This window comes from Ovis aries, chromosome 25, assembly GCF_016772045.2.
Source record: "Ovis aries strain OAR_USU_Benz2616 breed Rambouillet chromosome 25, ARS-UI_Ramb_v3.0, whole genome shotgun sequence".
NCBI lineage: Eukaryota > Metazoa > Chordata > Mammalia > Artiodactyla > Bovidae > Ovis > Ovis aries.
This window is the reverse complement of record NC_056078.1, coordinates 9,674,783-9,688,077: the sequence shown is the minus strand read 5'-3', so window position 1 is coordinate 9,688,077 and position 13,295 is coordinate 9,674,783. Positions and strand designations below refer to the sequence as shown.

Here is a 13,295-nt window from a genome sequence, read left to right as displayed (position 1 = left end):
AGAGCCCAGGTGGTACAAACAGATGTGCAATGGCTCTGGGGCAGAAAATGAACCTAGTGATCCTGGCAAGTAAGTCAAGATGGCTGCTGTGGACAAATTCAGGAGAAAGGAGGAGAATATATGGGGGAGACAAGGGAACCAGGTTCCAGAGTATCACAACCAGAGCAAGCACTTTGGACTTTTTTGTTAAGTGCAATAGGAAGACATTCTGAACACTAGATTAATTCCAGTGTGCCGAATTCTGGGAGGGCAAGAGTAAAAGTGAGTTAGGAAGCCCTTGCAGTAGTCTAGAACCAGTAGATTGAAGATGGCAAATTTGGCCTAGGATATTATTGGTGACGCAATTAAGAATGTATGTTCAGTTTTTGCTTATGTGTTGCATGTTGGTGAGAGGGAAAGGAGACAAGGATAACTCCGCAACTGTTTCAGTGAGCAACTGTCTGAGCAGTTGGGTGAATGGTGGTAGGATTCAATGATGTACAGAGAGCACAAGGTGGGGGTCAGAGAATGCAAGGGGAGGGGAGGGGTGGGAGTTGGGTATTCTGCTTTCAACAGGTGAAGTGCAATGGGTCTATTCGTCTCAGCTTGAGATATGGAATAGGCAACTGATACAAAAACCCGGAGTGCAGAAATGAGATCTAAGTCAGAGCTGTAATTCGGGGTCTCCTAAGTATATTGACATTTATTTGAATCACAGGGCTGAACGAAATATTAGCATGAACATAAATATAGAAGCAGGAAGGTCCAATACCTCTAATGTTTGGAGGTAAAAACAATAGGAGGATGGAGCACAGAAAATGACAGAGGGAAGGCCCGGGAGGGAGAGGGGATACAAAGCGATGCCTATGAATCTCATGCAACCAAAGTCAGCACCAATTCAGAGAGGCTGGCCTCTAACTCTTCCTAAAACTCACAGTTATACTGACCCTTTATACAGATGATCAGTATCTGTACTTTGTACTGAGCCTGGCAATGCCTTTTTACAAAACGAGGCTCAGGGCATTTTAAACTTCTATTTGTATAAGCTTGTGAGGTGTGATGTTCGTTTGCTTTGTGCCCTGATGTAGCCCAGCACCTAGACTAGTGCCTGACACATAGCAGGAGCTCAATTAGTATCTGCGGGATGACAAAGGGATGCTAGACAAGTTCTGTGGGTCAAGTGAACATTTGTATGGTGAATGTGAGATTTCTGTGATTATCAAAGTCACAAAACTATAAGCTCAGGCAGAATACACATTTTCGCACACTCCAGATCAGAGAGAGTACAACTTTAAATGGAAACAGCCCTCTGTAAAAAATGGTGGGGAAAAGATCCTAAGGAATGAAAGAAAGTACTAACTGAACTTTAGTGTTATGGACCAAGCAAAATAATCAATTTCACTGGCATGTATAGATGCCTAAACTAATGGTTAATTGTGAAGAGATAAAGTATGTAGTAAGACTTTTAAATAAAATAGCAACCTGGATATTGTCCTTCTGAAGGGGATCTAGATCACCATCATCAGGAATGTCAATCACACTATTAGTAAGAACCAGAAGGGCTAGTTCAGAACATAGTGAGATGTTAAAATTTTAGGGTGATGGCTGTATTTTCATGTACTTAACTGTATGCAATTTCTTAACTGCTCTAAGTAGTATAAAAACCAAAAGTTTGATACTTTGAACTCGTGTTTTTACAAAGTTCAAGCTACTTCCTCTGTCTTCAAACATAACTCTCATACTTCTAAACACTTAGGACAATACTTACGGATTACCTATTATCTTTAAGATCGTGTGTTTGCATGTGCGTGTGTGTTAACATCAAAGATACAAAGGTACAAAATTAAAATTACAGCTCATAGAATCTAATGACAACATACAGCAAGCATAGGGTTTTTGAAAACATTGTTAGCAGCTCATAAAATAAAACAACTCCCTAAATAATAATAATAACAAAGCTAAAGCAGTTAGAGTCAAAATATCATTTTTGCATTTTAATCTCAAACTGTTTTGTGGTTTTAAATATAAAGTTTCTATAGTTCAGGAATTTTCAATGGTATCCAAAATTTGATACATGTAACTGCTGCTGTTTTATAAATTGATATACTGAGAATTCTCAGAATGTCGACTTTCTCTTAGGAAAACAGTCAACAGTTAATTCTAATTTTTATTCTTCTTTACTTTCCTAACATGGCTCTTGATATAATATCTCATTATACTATCTTCTCTGAAGAGATGATTAACCTTAGAAAAATCTTAATTAATAAGATGATATAAAATTATGCTAAAAGGTAAAAATTTCTCTCCAAATTATGAGTAGGTAGAAACTGAAGCCTGCTGAAGATTCCATTACTTCTGAAGTCTGTGATATTGAAAAGATTAAAATTACTGAGTCTCTAACTTGGTGAAAAGTTTCAGTTCACCTGAGAACACATATTATGCATGCTATTCTTTTGCTCAAACTCAGGAAATCCTCTCAGAGTGGCATTTTGAAATGAAAGAAGTATCTATCTTCTGATATTATGTTCATTGAAATGTCTGAGTCTGATATTTACCCTCTTAGTGACTAAACCACCATTCTTCATCAAGAGGATCCTTAAGGTCTTAATGTGACTGAAAGATTCTGTAGTTTTAGGAAAGTATGTATGAGAAAAGCAAGAGTCTCCTAATGTATAAAGGAAACTTGCTCTGTATTCAAAATAGATAACCAACAAGGACCTACTCTATAGCACAGGAAACTCTGCTTAATATTCTCTAACAACCTAAATGAGAAAATAACTTTAAAAAGAACAGATGCATGTATATGACTGAATCATTTTGCTGTAGACATCAAACCAGTACAACATCGTTAACCAATTATACTCCAATAGAAAACAGAACTTTTTAAAAAGTAGCAGATTGTGCTACTTTTAAATTTTAATTTAAACCATTAAATCCTTAGCATAATGACATACTCAGTTCTCCCAGAGCCACTATCCTCAGGGATTCTTAGTGCTTCAAACGACTTTCATTTCATTACATGAGGTCCAAACATGTTCCCTTAAACTTTTTTTAGAAACAAGGTGCCCCAGGCTTCAGAGCACTTCAATCTGTCCCTGGTCAGTTCCTTTCATAAAAAGTGAAAAAAAGAGGTACGGTGGCTCAGCTGGTAAAGAATCCTATTAAACAAACACATACACAATCTGAACCTTTTTAGGGACAATACAAACATTAACAGTCATTCCTCAGTATCCACAGGGGACTGGTCCAAGACCCTCCCCCAACACCAAAACTCAAGGATGCTTGAGTCCCTTGCATAAAATAGCATAGTATTTGCATATAGCATACACATCCTCCTTTATACATTAAATCATCTCTAGATTATTAATAATACAGAATATAATGTAAAAGTTATGCACAAATTTGTTGAGGTATGGTGAATTCAAGTGCTACTTTTGGGAACCTTATGGAATTTTTTTTTAAGTATTTTTGATCCCTGATTGGTTGAAACCATAGATGCAGAGCCTGCGGATATGGAAGGATGACTGTAACATTTCCTAATATCTCCTGATACAAGAAAACTCTTTATTTAAATACATGAGCAGGGTTTGGGGTGAGGGGGGTCACAGGGGAATCAACATAAACTTAACCCACTAATTTTTTAATCAGAGAGAGATACCAATGGATAGAATTCACAGTATTACTCTATTTACTATTAAAACTCTTTTAAAAACAATATTAAGATTTTGGCACCAGTTTAAATCAGTCATACTCACCTAGAGGGAGAAAACAAGTATTTTAACAAAACCTGTTGTTTCATTTAAACATGTGATAATACTTGTCCAATATTCCTGAAGCTAATATTGGAGCTGTATTAAGGATGTGAAAATGTTGAGTTCTAGGGTTATTGAGGTCAACCAGAAGAAATATTGCTGATAAGAAATATGTTGATCATGCTGCAAAATGCTTGCTCTACTCCAGGTATTCCTAGAAACCTGTTTGTCATCAAAGCTGGAAATTCTCCAATAAATCCTAGGACTCTCTAGACTAACTGTCTTGCTAATTCACTATCTTGCTAAAGTGTTAAAAACTCAGCAGAAAACAGCAAAGTAGACAAAGCCTCTAAATGGTAACTATTTTGTGCCACCTTCTGGAATACTTACTTGAACTGAATAGATCATTGTTAGTAGAGTTTAATGATCTTGTTGTTTCAAGAGTCATTAGTTATAGTGTTACTTCCTTTCCAATGCAAGTGCTCTAAGCGGAAAGCTTTAAGAATTTTTTAAAAATGTGATTCTCACCCATTGTGAGATAAGTGGATACTATATTTTTCTTATTCTCAAGGGGAAAAAAATCTAAAGTTTGGGCTCTTTGTGAATGTAAGAAAATTCCAAACTGATAGCACTTATCTCATTGCTAAAAGCATCTGCTTACTTATCTACTCTTTAGACTGTAGTCTTCTTAAAGGTAAGACCTGGTTGGTTGATTCATTCCATCATAAGATATTTATAAAGGAGCCACTATGTCCCAGACTTTCTCCTGGGCACTGAGGATACAAAAATAAGCCTTCAAAGAGCTGAGTTTTGCACCAGAGAGAGAAGTTAATCTAGTAACTCACCAGTGAGATGAAGGAAAAGTACATAGAGCTAAGAGAATTTATAATAGTAGAGATAGTATAATCAAAGAGGTCAGCTATGAATTTCCAGAGAGAATACTACTTACGTTGAAATCTGAAAGGTGGGTAGTTCATCCCATTATAGGTGTGAGGGACTGGAGAGGGGCATATATAGGATCCCATTACAGACAGTAATCACAGATGGTGCAAATGGCCTGAGCAGATATGAAAATGACACTTTCAAGAAGCAGAGGGAAGACCACTTAAGCTGAGGCATCGTGAAGAAGCAAGAATTCTCTGGGAAACAGGGATGGAGGGCTACACAAGGGGCAGAGTATGAAACACTAACCAGATTAAATGGCCAGATTAAGAATTCTGCTCTTAATTCTAGAGAAATGGGAAGCCACTGGCTACACAAGAGTATATTCCGTTTTGAGATCATTTTTTGCTTTGTCCTGTTTTCTGGAGGGGAAGCAAGAGATATGGTTCTGGAACACAGTTTAGAAAGGCAGGAGGGAGTTCAGAGAGCAGGGTTAGTATGTTCTTAGAGGCGTACAGGTGAAAGATACCTGTAGATTGGCTCAGGTTGGGAGTAGTAAAGAGGTAAAGAAATCTTCATTTTTCTATCCTCAGAGCCTGAGAGAAGGCCTCACACACAGAAAATATTTACTGTGAATGCATAAAATAAATGTCATTAAGGCATCTGATTTATTTCCACATGGAAAAAGAAAGCCGTTAAGAAGTCCTGCATCACCATTGCTATTCCTGTTGGAGTTATGGTTACCAGATTCCACTTCCTCTAAAAATAACTGAGAGCCTTAAATAGGCTATAATAGCAGAAGTTGAGTATTCTCTGCTGCTGCTGCTAAGTCGCTTCAGTCGTGTCCAACTCTGCGACCCCATAGACGGTGGCCCACCAGGCTCCCCCGTCCCTGGGATTCTTCAGGCAAGAACACTGGAGTGGGTTGCCATTTCCTTCTCCAATGCATGAAAGTGAAAAGTGAAAGTGAAGTTGCTCTCTAATTGCCTTAAAATTAGGCAGTTAGACATTCAGAATTTCCACTTAGCATAAGTGAGGGAAGATGGAGGCATTAAAAACAGTATTTCGTTAGTCAACAATACGTCCCTGAAAATGGCACATGGGGTCCTTATACCTTGTCAACCTGCCTGGGTCTTAGCCAGTTCTAACTGATTTTCCAAAGTACAAGAATTTATTTGTTCCAAAATACACCAACTTATAATTACTAGCAAGCATTTCAGAAGTCAAAAGGGAAGACTACATATAAAACTATTGCTGTTTAGTCGCTAAATTGTGTGCAACTCTTTGCGATCCTATGGACTGCAGCCCGCCAGGCTCCTCTGTCCATGGGACTTCCCAGAAAAGAATACAGGAGTGGACTGCCATTCTCTTCTCCAGGGATCTTCCCTACCCAGGTATTGAACCCACATCTCCTGCCTTGGCAGGGGGATTCTTTACCACTGAGCCACCAGGGAAGCCCTGTATATAAAACAGATGCCATTGTACTTACTATTTTTTCCATAAAGTATTTTACAGGTATACCAGAACTACTGTTATGCTGGGAATATGGCTTGTTCCCCTTTTTAAAAATCCTACCTTTTTCTAAGATAAAATGAAGTGGTTTAAACACCTTCAAAAGCATATATGAGGCATAAAAACATGACTCATCTCTTTAATTCTTAGTGTGCTTCAATGTATAGAAAATATTTTAAAGTGGGTAAAAGATAAAGCAAATATAGAAGTTTAAATTTGGGGAATCCTTACTTTATACATCATAAAAATTCCTGAACTAGAGACGAAGTTTTAGAGATATCATCATAATCTGGCAGCCACCTTGGAATAAATATTCCATTGCTGATCAAACTTAGCTCCCCGCAATTACCACCTTCATGACAAGAGTTTTGCCTCCTGGTGTTTTTTAATGCTAATCCCACCTTCCTGACATGTTTCGGGTTAATGTATTTCTTTCTATATTTTTTGCTACTTGACACAAGCCCAAGTATTTCTTTGTTAAACTCAACTTCTGTCTCACTTTATTCTTAAGTTAGGCCCTGAACAATTTTTTGAACTAAGTACAGGGAAAACATTTTGATCATCAGTTGGTGTCTCCCAGAACACAGAAAAAAATAATGTAAAGATAGGGTGAAAGAAAAAAGTAAGAGATTAACATGTCCATATACGAAAGACCACTGTATATATGCTGTTAGGTCTCTTTTTCTTTAGGAAAATCCACAATGGTATAATTGATACATCAAATGGTCCATACTTGGGACTTCCCAGATAGTTCAGTGGTTAAGACTCCATGCTATCACTGCAGGGGGCACAGGTTGATCCCTGGTTGGGTAACAAAGATCCCGCATGCCCTATGATATGGCCAAAAGATAACAAAAGTTAATTTTTTTCAAGTAAATACTTGAATTATACCACTTCTGCTTTGATGTGAATATGCCTAGATTTTAAAGACTTCATGGTCTTTAAATAGCTAACTGCCCTAGTTTAGTCTGCATGTAATTTGATTCATAGCTGTACAAATAAGACTAAGAATACCTTAGACTTGAAAGTGGTACGATTACAGTTTACAAAGCACTTTAACATTCATCATCTCATATGAGATTTTATATATACAATGGATCTCTAAAGTTAGTAGTTATTTTCATCTAGTTTCAAAATGAAAAAAAAAAAAAATGCTCAAGAGAAGTTAAGTCCCTTGTCCAGATCATTCAACTGGTTCAGTTACAAAGAGGGGACTTACATACAGGTTTTCTGATCAAAGTCCATTATTTTCTTCAGGACATCATGTTAATGTCTAAAACCAAGCTATAGCTATAATACGTAAAGTTTACAAGTCTAAGAACTAACATGCTAAAATGTTGACAGACTATATTATTGTTGAATAATAAAGACTTCTTAACCTTTGTATTGTTTTACAAGCAAATGCCAAAGCAAATTTGAAAAAATAATGCGACATTAATAAAATGCACATTAAAATATGCTTTCCAGATAAAGACACACAGTAGTTCTCCAATAAATTCCTGTTAAAAATAAAAATAGTTATATTTAAAGGCAAAGAGATATAATATACAATGCCTAGATGAAATATTAGAATCACAGATGAAATGAATGTTAAAATCCAGTTCTTCTCCTCTGATTATTACAACAAGCTACAGTATGCATTTATCTTCCATTACTGAGCCCTTAATATATTCAAAGGGAAAACAGAAGATTAAACAACAGGCAAAATTAATACATGGTAATGAAAGTCTACATTAGTAGACCACTAGATTAGTTTAAATATAGTTCCTTTGCAGAGGGTTATAAATTGCAAAATGGCACGAGGTAGGCTTCTGGAATGCTGAAAATGTTCTATGCCTTGAACTGAGAAAATGGGCAAATACATGTAAAATTCCATCAAGTTATGTCATCATGCTGCTCTTAAGATTTGTGTACTTCACTGTATATATGGAATACCTCAAAAAATTTAAAATGTGAAGTTATAGAAAAATGTAACATTGGAAACCAAGAGGTTAAAATATGTAAGAAGCTAGAGATAAACAATAGAAAGTATTATGGGGTCCCCACCAGAGGTAGATATAATTAGACAGTATTCTCTGAAGACAGGTGGAGAATTTTTGAATACATAATTATTATGAGAAGGTTAAAGAGTACATGAAAGTTCTGTCTGAATGATTTACATGGAAGTTTTTCTAAGTTGAAGAGAAGTCAAAACAAAAGGCAGTCAACTGGAGATCATTCTGAAGGCAATTTCCCCATTAATTCTGGATAACTGAAACATTAATGCAAAAACCTCAGCAATTTATGGGAACCATATCTTAAGAGTACCCAAACGTTAGATATAATAATATTGGAAACCAAATGTAGCATTAAGTAGTCATATCCAGAAGCTACCATTTCTCAAAAAAATGTAAAGAATGTAAAAATTACTTGCATATATATATATATATACACACACACACACACATATACATATGTATGTGTACCTATTTCTCAGTTTACCCTTTGTGGCTTTTATAGAGGTAACATAATCCTTAGGTTTTTTTGGTGAATGGACTAGGACTTATAAATCTCTAAACACACTCAATGTTTTCTTACTGAAGTCACCACAACACTGTCTCAAAATCTAGAGAGCCCTGGGCTAAAATCTGCCTTGGCAGTTTATGAAAGCAGATGCAGGAAAGCGTAAAAAATAAACTCTGCCAACTGCTATAGAGTCTTAAAGCCCCACTGCAAGGAGAGTCTGTGAAAAGTGAGTGACTGCCCTGCACGGCTATTGGGAAGCAGTGTTTGGGAACATGAACTTCAGCTACATGAATTCTCAGAAATGAACAAAAACTGACTACCGTGGGGTTTGGAGGTACCAGAGAAGTTGCTTTTGGCAAATCCAGGCCTGTCTCTATTACGAAGTTCCAATGTCTGGAATACAGTCAACATGCAAATTTGTAGTCAAGAGCACTGAAAAAGTAAGTGCAATTAAAAACTGTGGATGGGTATTTAATCTATCAGAGATAACCAAACACAAACTCAGAGGCCCAGTTTCGCTTCACCCCTCTGAAATAAAATAAGGTAGAAACTGCCGTTTTCATTCATTTGATCTTTAATAATATAAGTTTGTGACTTTCAAGTGTGCTTTGGACTGGTATACAAAGTCACGGTCTTCAATTTTACTATCGGTAATGCTACTCATAAACAACCTTGAGGACCTTACCTTCGCCTATGACGACCATGCATGCAGCCATGCAAACATGCATTCATGCAACATAGCAGCTCACAACACAGTGCAAAGTGGCAAAGAAAACCAAGTGACGGCCATGCTAGTATTTGTTTAAGGGTCTCCTTACCAAATAGTGAAATCCTATGCCTGACAAGAACTCCAAGTTTGCAGAATAGGCTGAAGACAAAAGAAAAACAAAAGAGAAAAGGGAAAGGGGGAAGGGAAGGTAGAAAAAACAGGGAGAAATTAAATTCAAATGAAATAAAACCAAAAAAAAAAAAAAAAAGAAGAAGAAAAAAAGAAAAATAAACAGCTGATATATGAGCCGGAAAAAAGCAACATGATGTCACGCAGAAAGAATCAATTCTCTGAGCAGAATGTGGAGTAAAGGTATTAAATAAAGAGTCTTTGAGTGCATATCTTTAACAAACACGGTTAAAAAAGCACATATTATAAGTAAAGGAACCAAAAAAAATTGAAAGCAAAGCTAATTAATATAAAAGCAATCTATACAAACCCCACAAAAATATAACTACAGAAAACCATAAGGAAAAAATGTAATTTTATCTGTACCAAAGTACTACTGAAATTCTAGAATGTTGTTGTTGTTGTTGTGGACTTTATTTAACAATGGAAGTATGGTGCTTTGTACACAAAATGCTACTTTTAGTATGTTTTCTCATTTGAACTTTCCTTCTTCTAGACCTTGACCATTACCCCATACACATATACCAAAGCATCCAGTGAATTTCACACAATGAACTAGAAAGAGAATTTAAACCATTTATAATCACTCAAAGAAAAACATTAGAACTGCTATAACTTAAAGGACTTTGAATGCTAATGCATGAGTCAAAAATACATCTCCTCTACAGTGAGTTCCCAGGTCTTTGTGTGCTTCCTGGCGCTCACCAACAGAAGACTCCAAATAAGGGTGCCCAGCACTCAGCATGATGGCATTGTTGAGCACTAACGCTCACATCAGAACCCAGAATCTGGGCAGCACCTGGTCTTGTCCTGTCTTGTCTGTCACCAGGCAGTCTGGTGACTTTCTTGTTGGGTCCTATTTTTAAGAACATCTCACTTCCATGTTACAACCCCTTTAAACATCCCTCAGGATTCAGCTCCGGACATGTTTACTCCAAGAAGCCTTTTCTAACACCTGGTGCTCCTTTAGCACTCCCAACCCAAGCTCACAGAAGTCCCCTCCCAACCAGGGGCCATCTGCAAATATCTGTCATGACACTTAACCTCCCATCTTATACCTGCCATTTTCACATCTATCCACACTCTTCTGAACTCTCAGACACACAGCTGTTCCATAGCTAGAACTTGCCAAAGCTCTAATTTTGAAAATCCACTTGTATAGCAGCACCTACACTCAGCCTGATTTTTCCAGCCCTGGAAAAAAAAATCCAGCCTGATTTTTTCTGACAGCCCTGTCCTCTCTTGCCATCTTTGCCATCACTACTAGGGTACAGATATACATGCTCAGTACTGGGGATATAGACTACGCCATGGAATCCAGTGCTGGCAACTGCTCATGGCAGAATGGGAAAACGGAGACAGAATCACCTTTTTGATGTTGACCACTTTCACAGTAAGTTTTGCCCATTATTTCTCACTTTAGTAACAATGTGATATAGTTTATTGGTGAAAAGTCATTATATAGGGAATAGGGTGGCTTTTCCAAGAAAATATTCATCCACAAGTGCTTAAATGACTTTGAAGTCTTAGGAAATCTCTTACCAGTGCTCTTTTTTTTTTTTTTTTAAACAATGATCTTGCCAAGTAGACATTAGACACAAGATTCAACCTTAGTCCACTGAGCTGCATTATCTGTCTTTAGGCTCTAACTGAAACGAACAAAGACAATAAAACAAAAGCACCTTTCTCCAGGTATCCTCATTCACTGAGCTTTCTCTGTGTTAAGTCAATAAGGATCTGTCTCTGGGACTTCCCTTGCGGTCCAGTGGTTAAGACTCCAAGCTTCCACTGTAGGAGGCATGGGTCTGATCCCTAGTTGGGGAACTAAGGCTCCATATGCCAAGTCACACGGCAAAAAAAAAAACCAAAAACAAACCCACAAAGATATGTCTCCATCTGAAGAGAGTGTTTACAGCTTAGAATTGCATACACTTTGGATTACTGGAAACTACTCTATTTTAAGCGGTATCTTTTACCTGTTACTCACCCTCTCTAGTATTAGGGTGAAGCATTCTGAGATGATGTTGAATTTGTAATACATGGATCATGTTGTAACCTGATTAATCTAAACCTGGGATGTTTTGTGATGATGGAAAACAGAATTGCTCTGTATCCCATCCCATCAGATCACATTTATGTCTGAGAATCTGTCACAGAAAAATGACTTCTTACAATATCAGCTGTTTCCTAACCCTGTCGTTAGTTGCTCACTCATGCCCAATTCTTTGCAACCCTGTGGACTGAAGTCTGCCAGGCTCCTCTGTCCATGGGGATTCTCCAGGCAAGAACACTGGAGTGGGTTGCCATGCCCTCCTCCATTCCTAGTAACCTAGTTAACCCTAGTTATTCCTAATTAGTAACAGATGTGTCACCAGAGAGACATACAGATATATGTTGCATTGGCCAAAAAGTTCATTTGTTTTCCAGGACACATTATATAGATGGGAAAACCTGAATGAACTCTTTGGTAAACCCAATGGAAAGCTAGGTCCTCAAAAAAGACAAATCATCTCTCTCCCCTTCTGTGCTATCCCATTTCAGGGTGTAGTTCCCGTGCAAACTCTAGGTCTATTATCAGTGCTAACCAGTAGTTTCTTTAAAGCACTTTCCATAATTCTGTTACTCCCTTTCCCTGCACCTTTCACTACTAACATATTTAAGAAATCAAAATGATCTGCAGCTTCCTCCCTGACTCTCTGCCTTGTGAGTGTCCTTTCCACCCCTCATGGCTTCTCCTTGAAGTTCTCAACACCCTCCAAATAGTTCATCTAATAACCTTTTTTTCAGCCTTCATCCTGCAGAGCTCTCCACAGTACTTGGCATCATTAATTACTCACCTCTGTGAAACTCTGGTCTCTGTTTTATAGTATTATTTCCCACTTCTTTGCTAATGAATTGTTCTCTCTGTTCTTCAAATATTCACTTCTGAAAACCCTCCAAGTGTAACACTTCTCCAAGTTTTGGTGTTCAGCCTTTTCAGCTTCTCTGTGCTTCTCCCTTGGTTCCCTCTTGCTTTCCAAGCTTCAAGCATTAGATGGGTCTAGATTGTCCCCAAACATGTCATTTCTTGCCCTGATCTCTCCAATACCAAACACCTGTTTCTCACTTCCTGCTGTACACTTCCAGCTAAAATGACCTGTTAGCACTTACTACTTCTTCCAGAAGCACCGGTTTAACCAAACTCAACCTCTTCTCAAAACTGTGTTGTGCTGTGCTAAGTTGCTTCATTCATGTCCGACTCTTTGCAACCCCATCGACAGAAGCCCACCAGGCTCCTCAGTCCATGAGATTCTCCAGGCAAGAACACTGGAGTGGGTGCCATTTCCTCCTCCAGGGGATCTTCCCCATCTAGGGACTGAACCCATCCCTCTTACACCTCCTTCTTTGGCAGGCGGGTTCCTTACCACTAGCGCCACCTCAGTTCAGTCACTTAGTCATGTCCGACTCTGCGACCCCATGGACTGCAGCATGCCAGGCCTCCCTGTCCATCACCAACTCCTGGAGTTTACCCAAACTCATGTCCATAGAGTCGGTGCCATCCAACTATCTCATCCTCTATCATCCCCTTCTTCTCCTGCCGTCAATTTTTCCCAGCAACAGGGTCTTTTCAAATGAGTCAGCTTTTTGCATCAGGTGGCCAAAGTATCAGAGTTTTAGTTTCAGCATCAGTCCTTCCAATGAATATTCAGCACTGATTTCCTTTACGATGGACTGGCTGGATCTCCTTGCAACCCAAGAGACTCTCAAGAGTCTTCTCTAACACCACA

The 13,295-nt window shown here is 38.1% G+C and overlaps 1 protein-coding gene across 13 annotated transcripts in view; it reads right to left on the bottom strand.

The window, feature by feature from the left end:
• RYR2 (ryanodine receptor 2) overlaps nt 1-13,295 on the bottom strand; it is an 810,976-nt gene that overhangs the window by 159,411 nt on the left and 638,270 nt on the right. For all 13 annotated transcript variants that reach the window (XM_060406755.1, XM_060406748.1, XM_060406743.1 and 10 more), the window contains one exon: nt 9,449-9,498. In XM_060406755.1, coding sequence (XP_060262738.1) covers nt 9,449-9,498 — 50 coding nt within the window. The remainder of the gene's footprint in view (nt 1-9,448; nt 9,499-13,295) is intronic.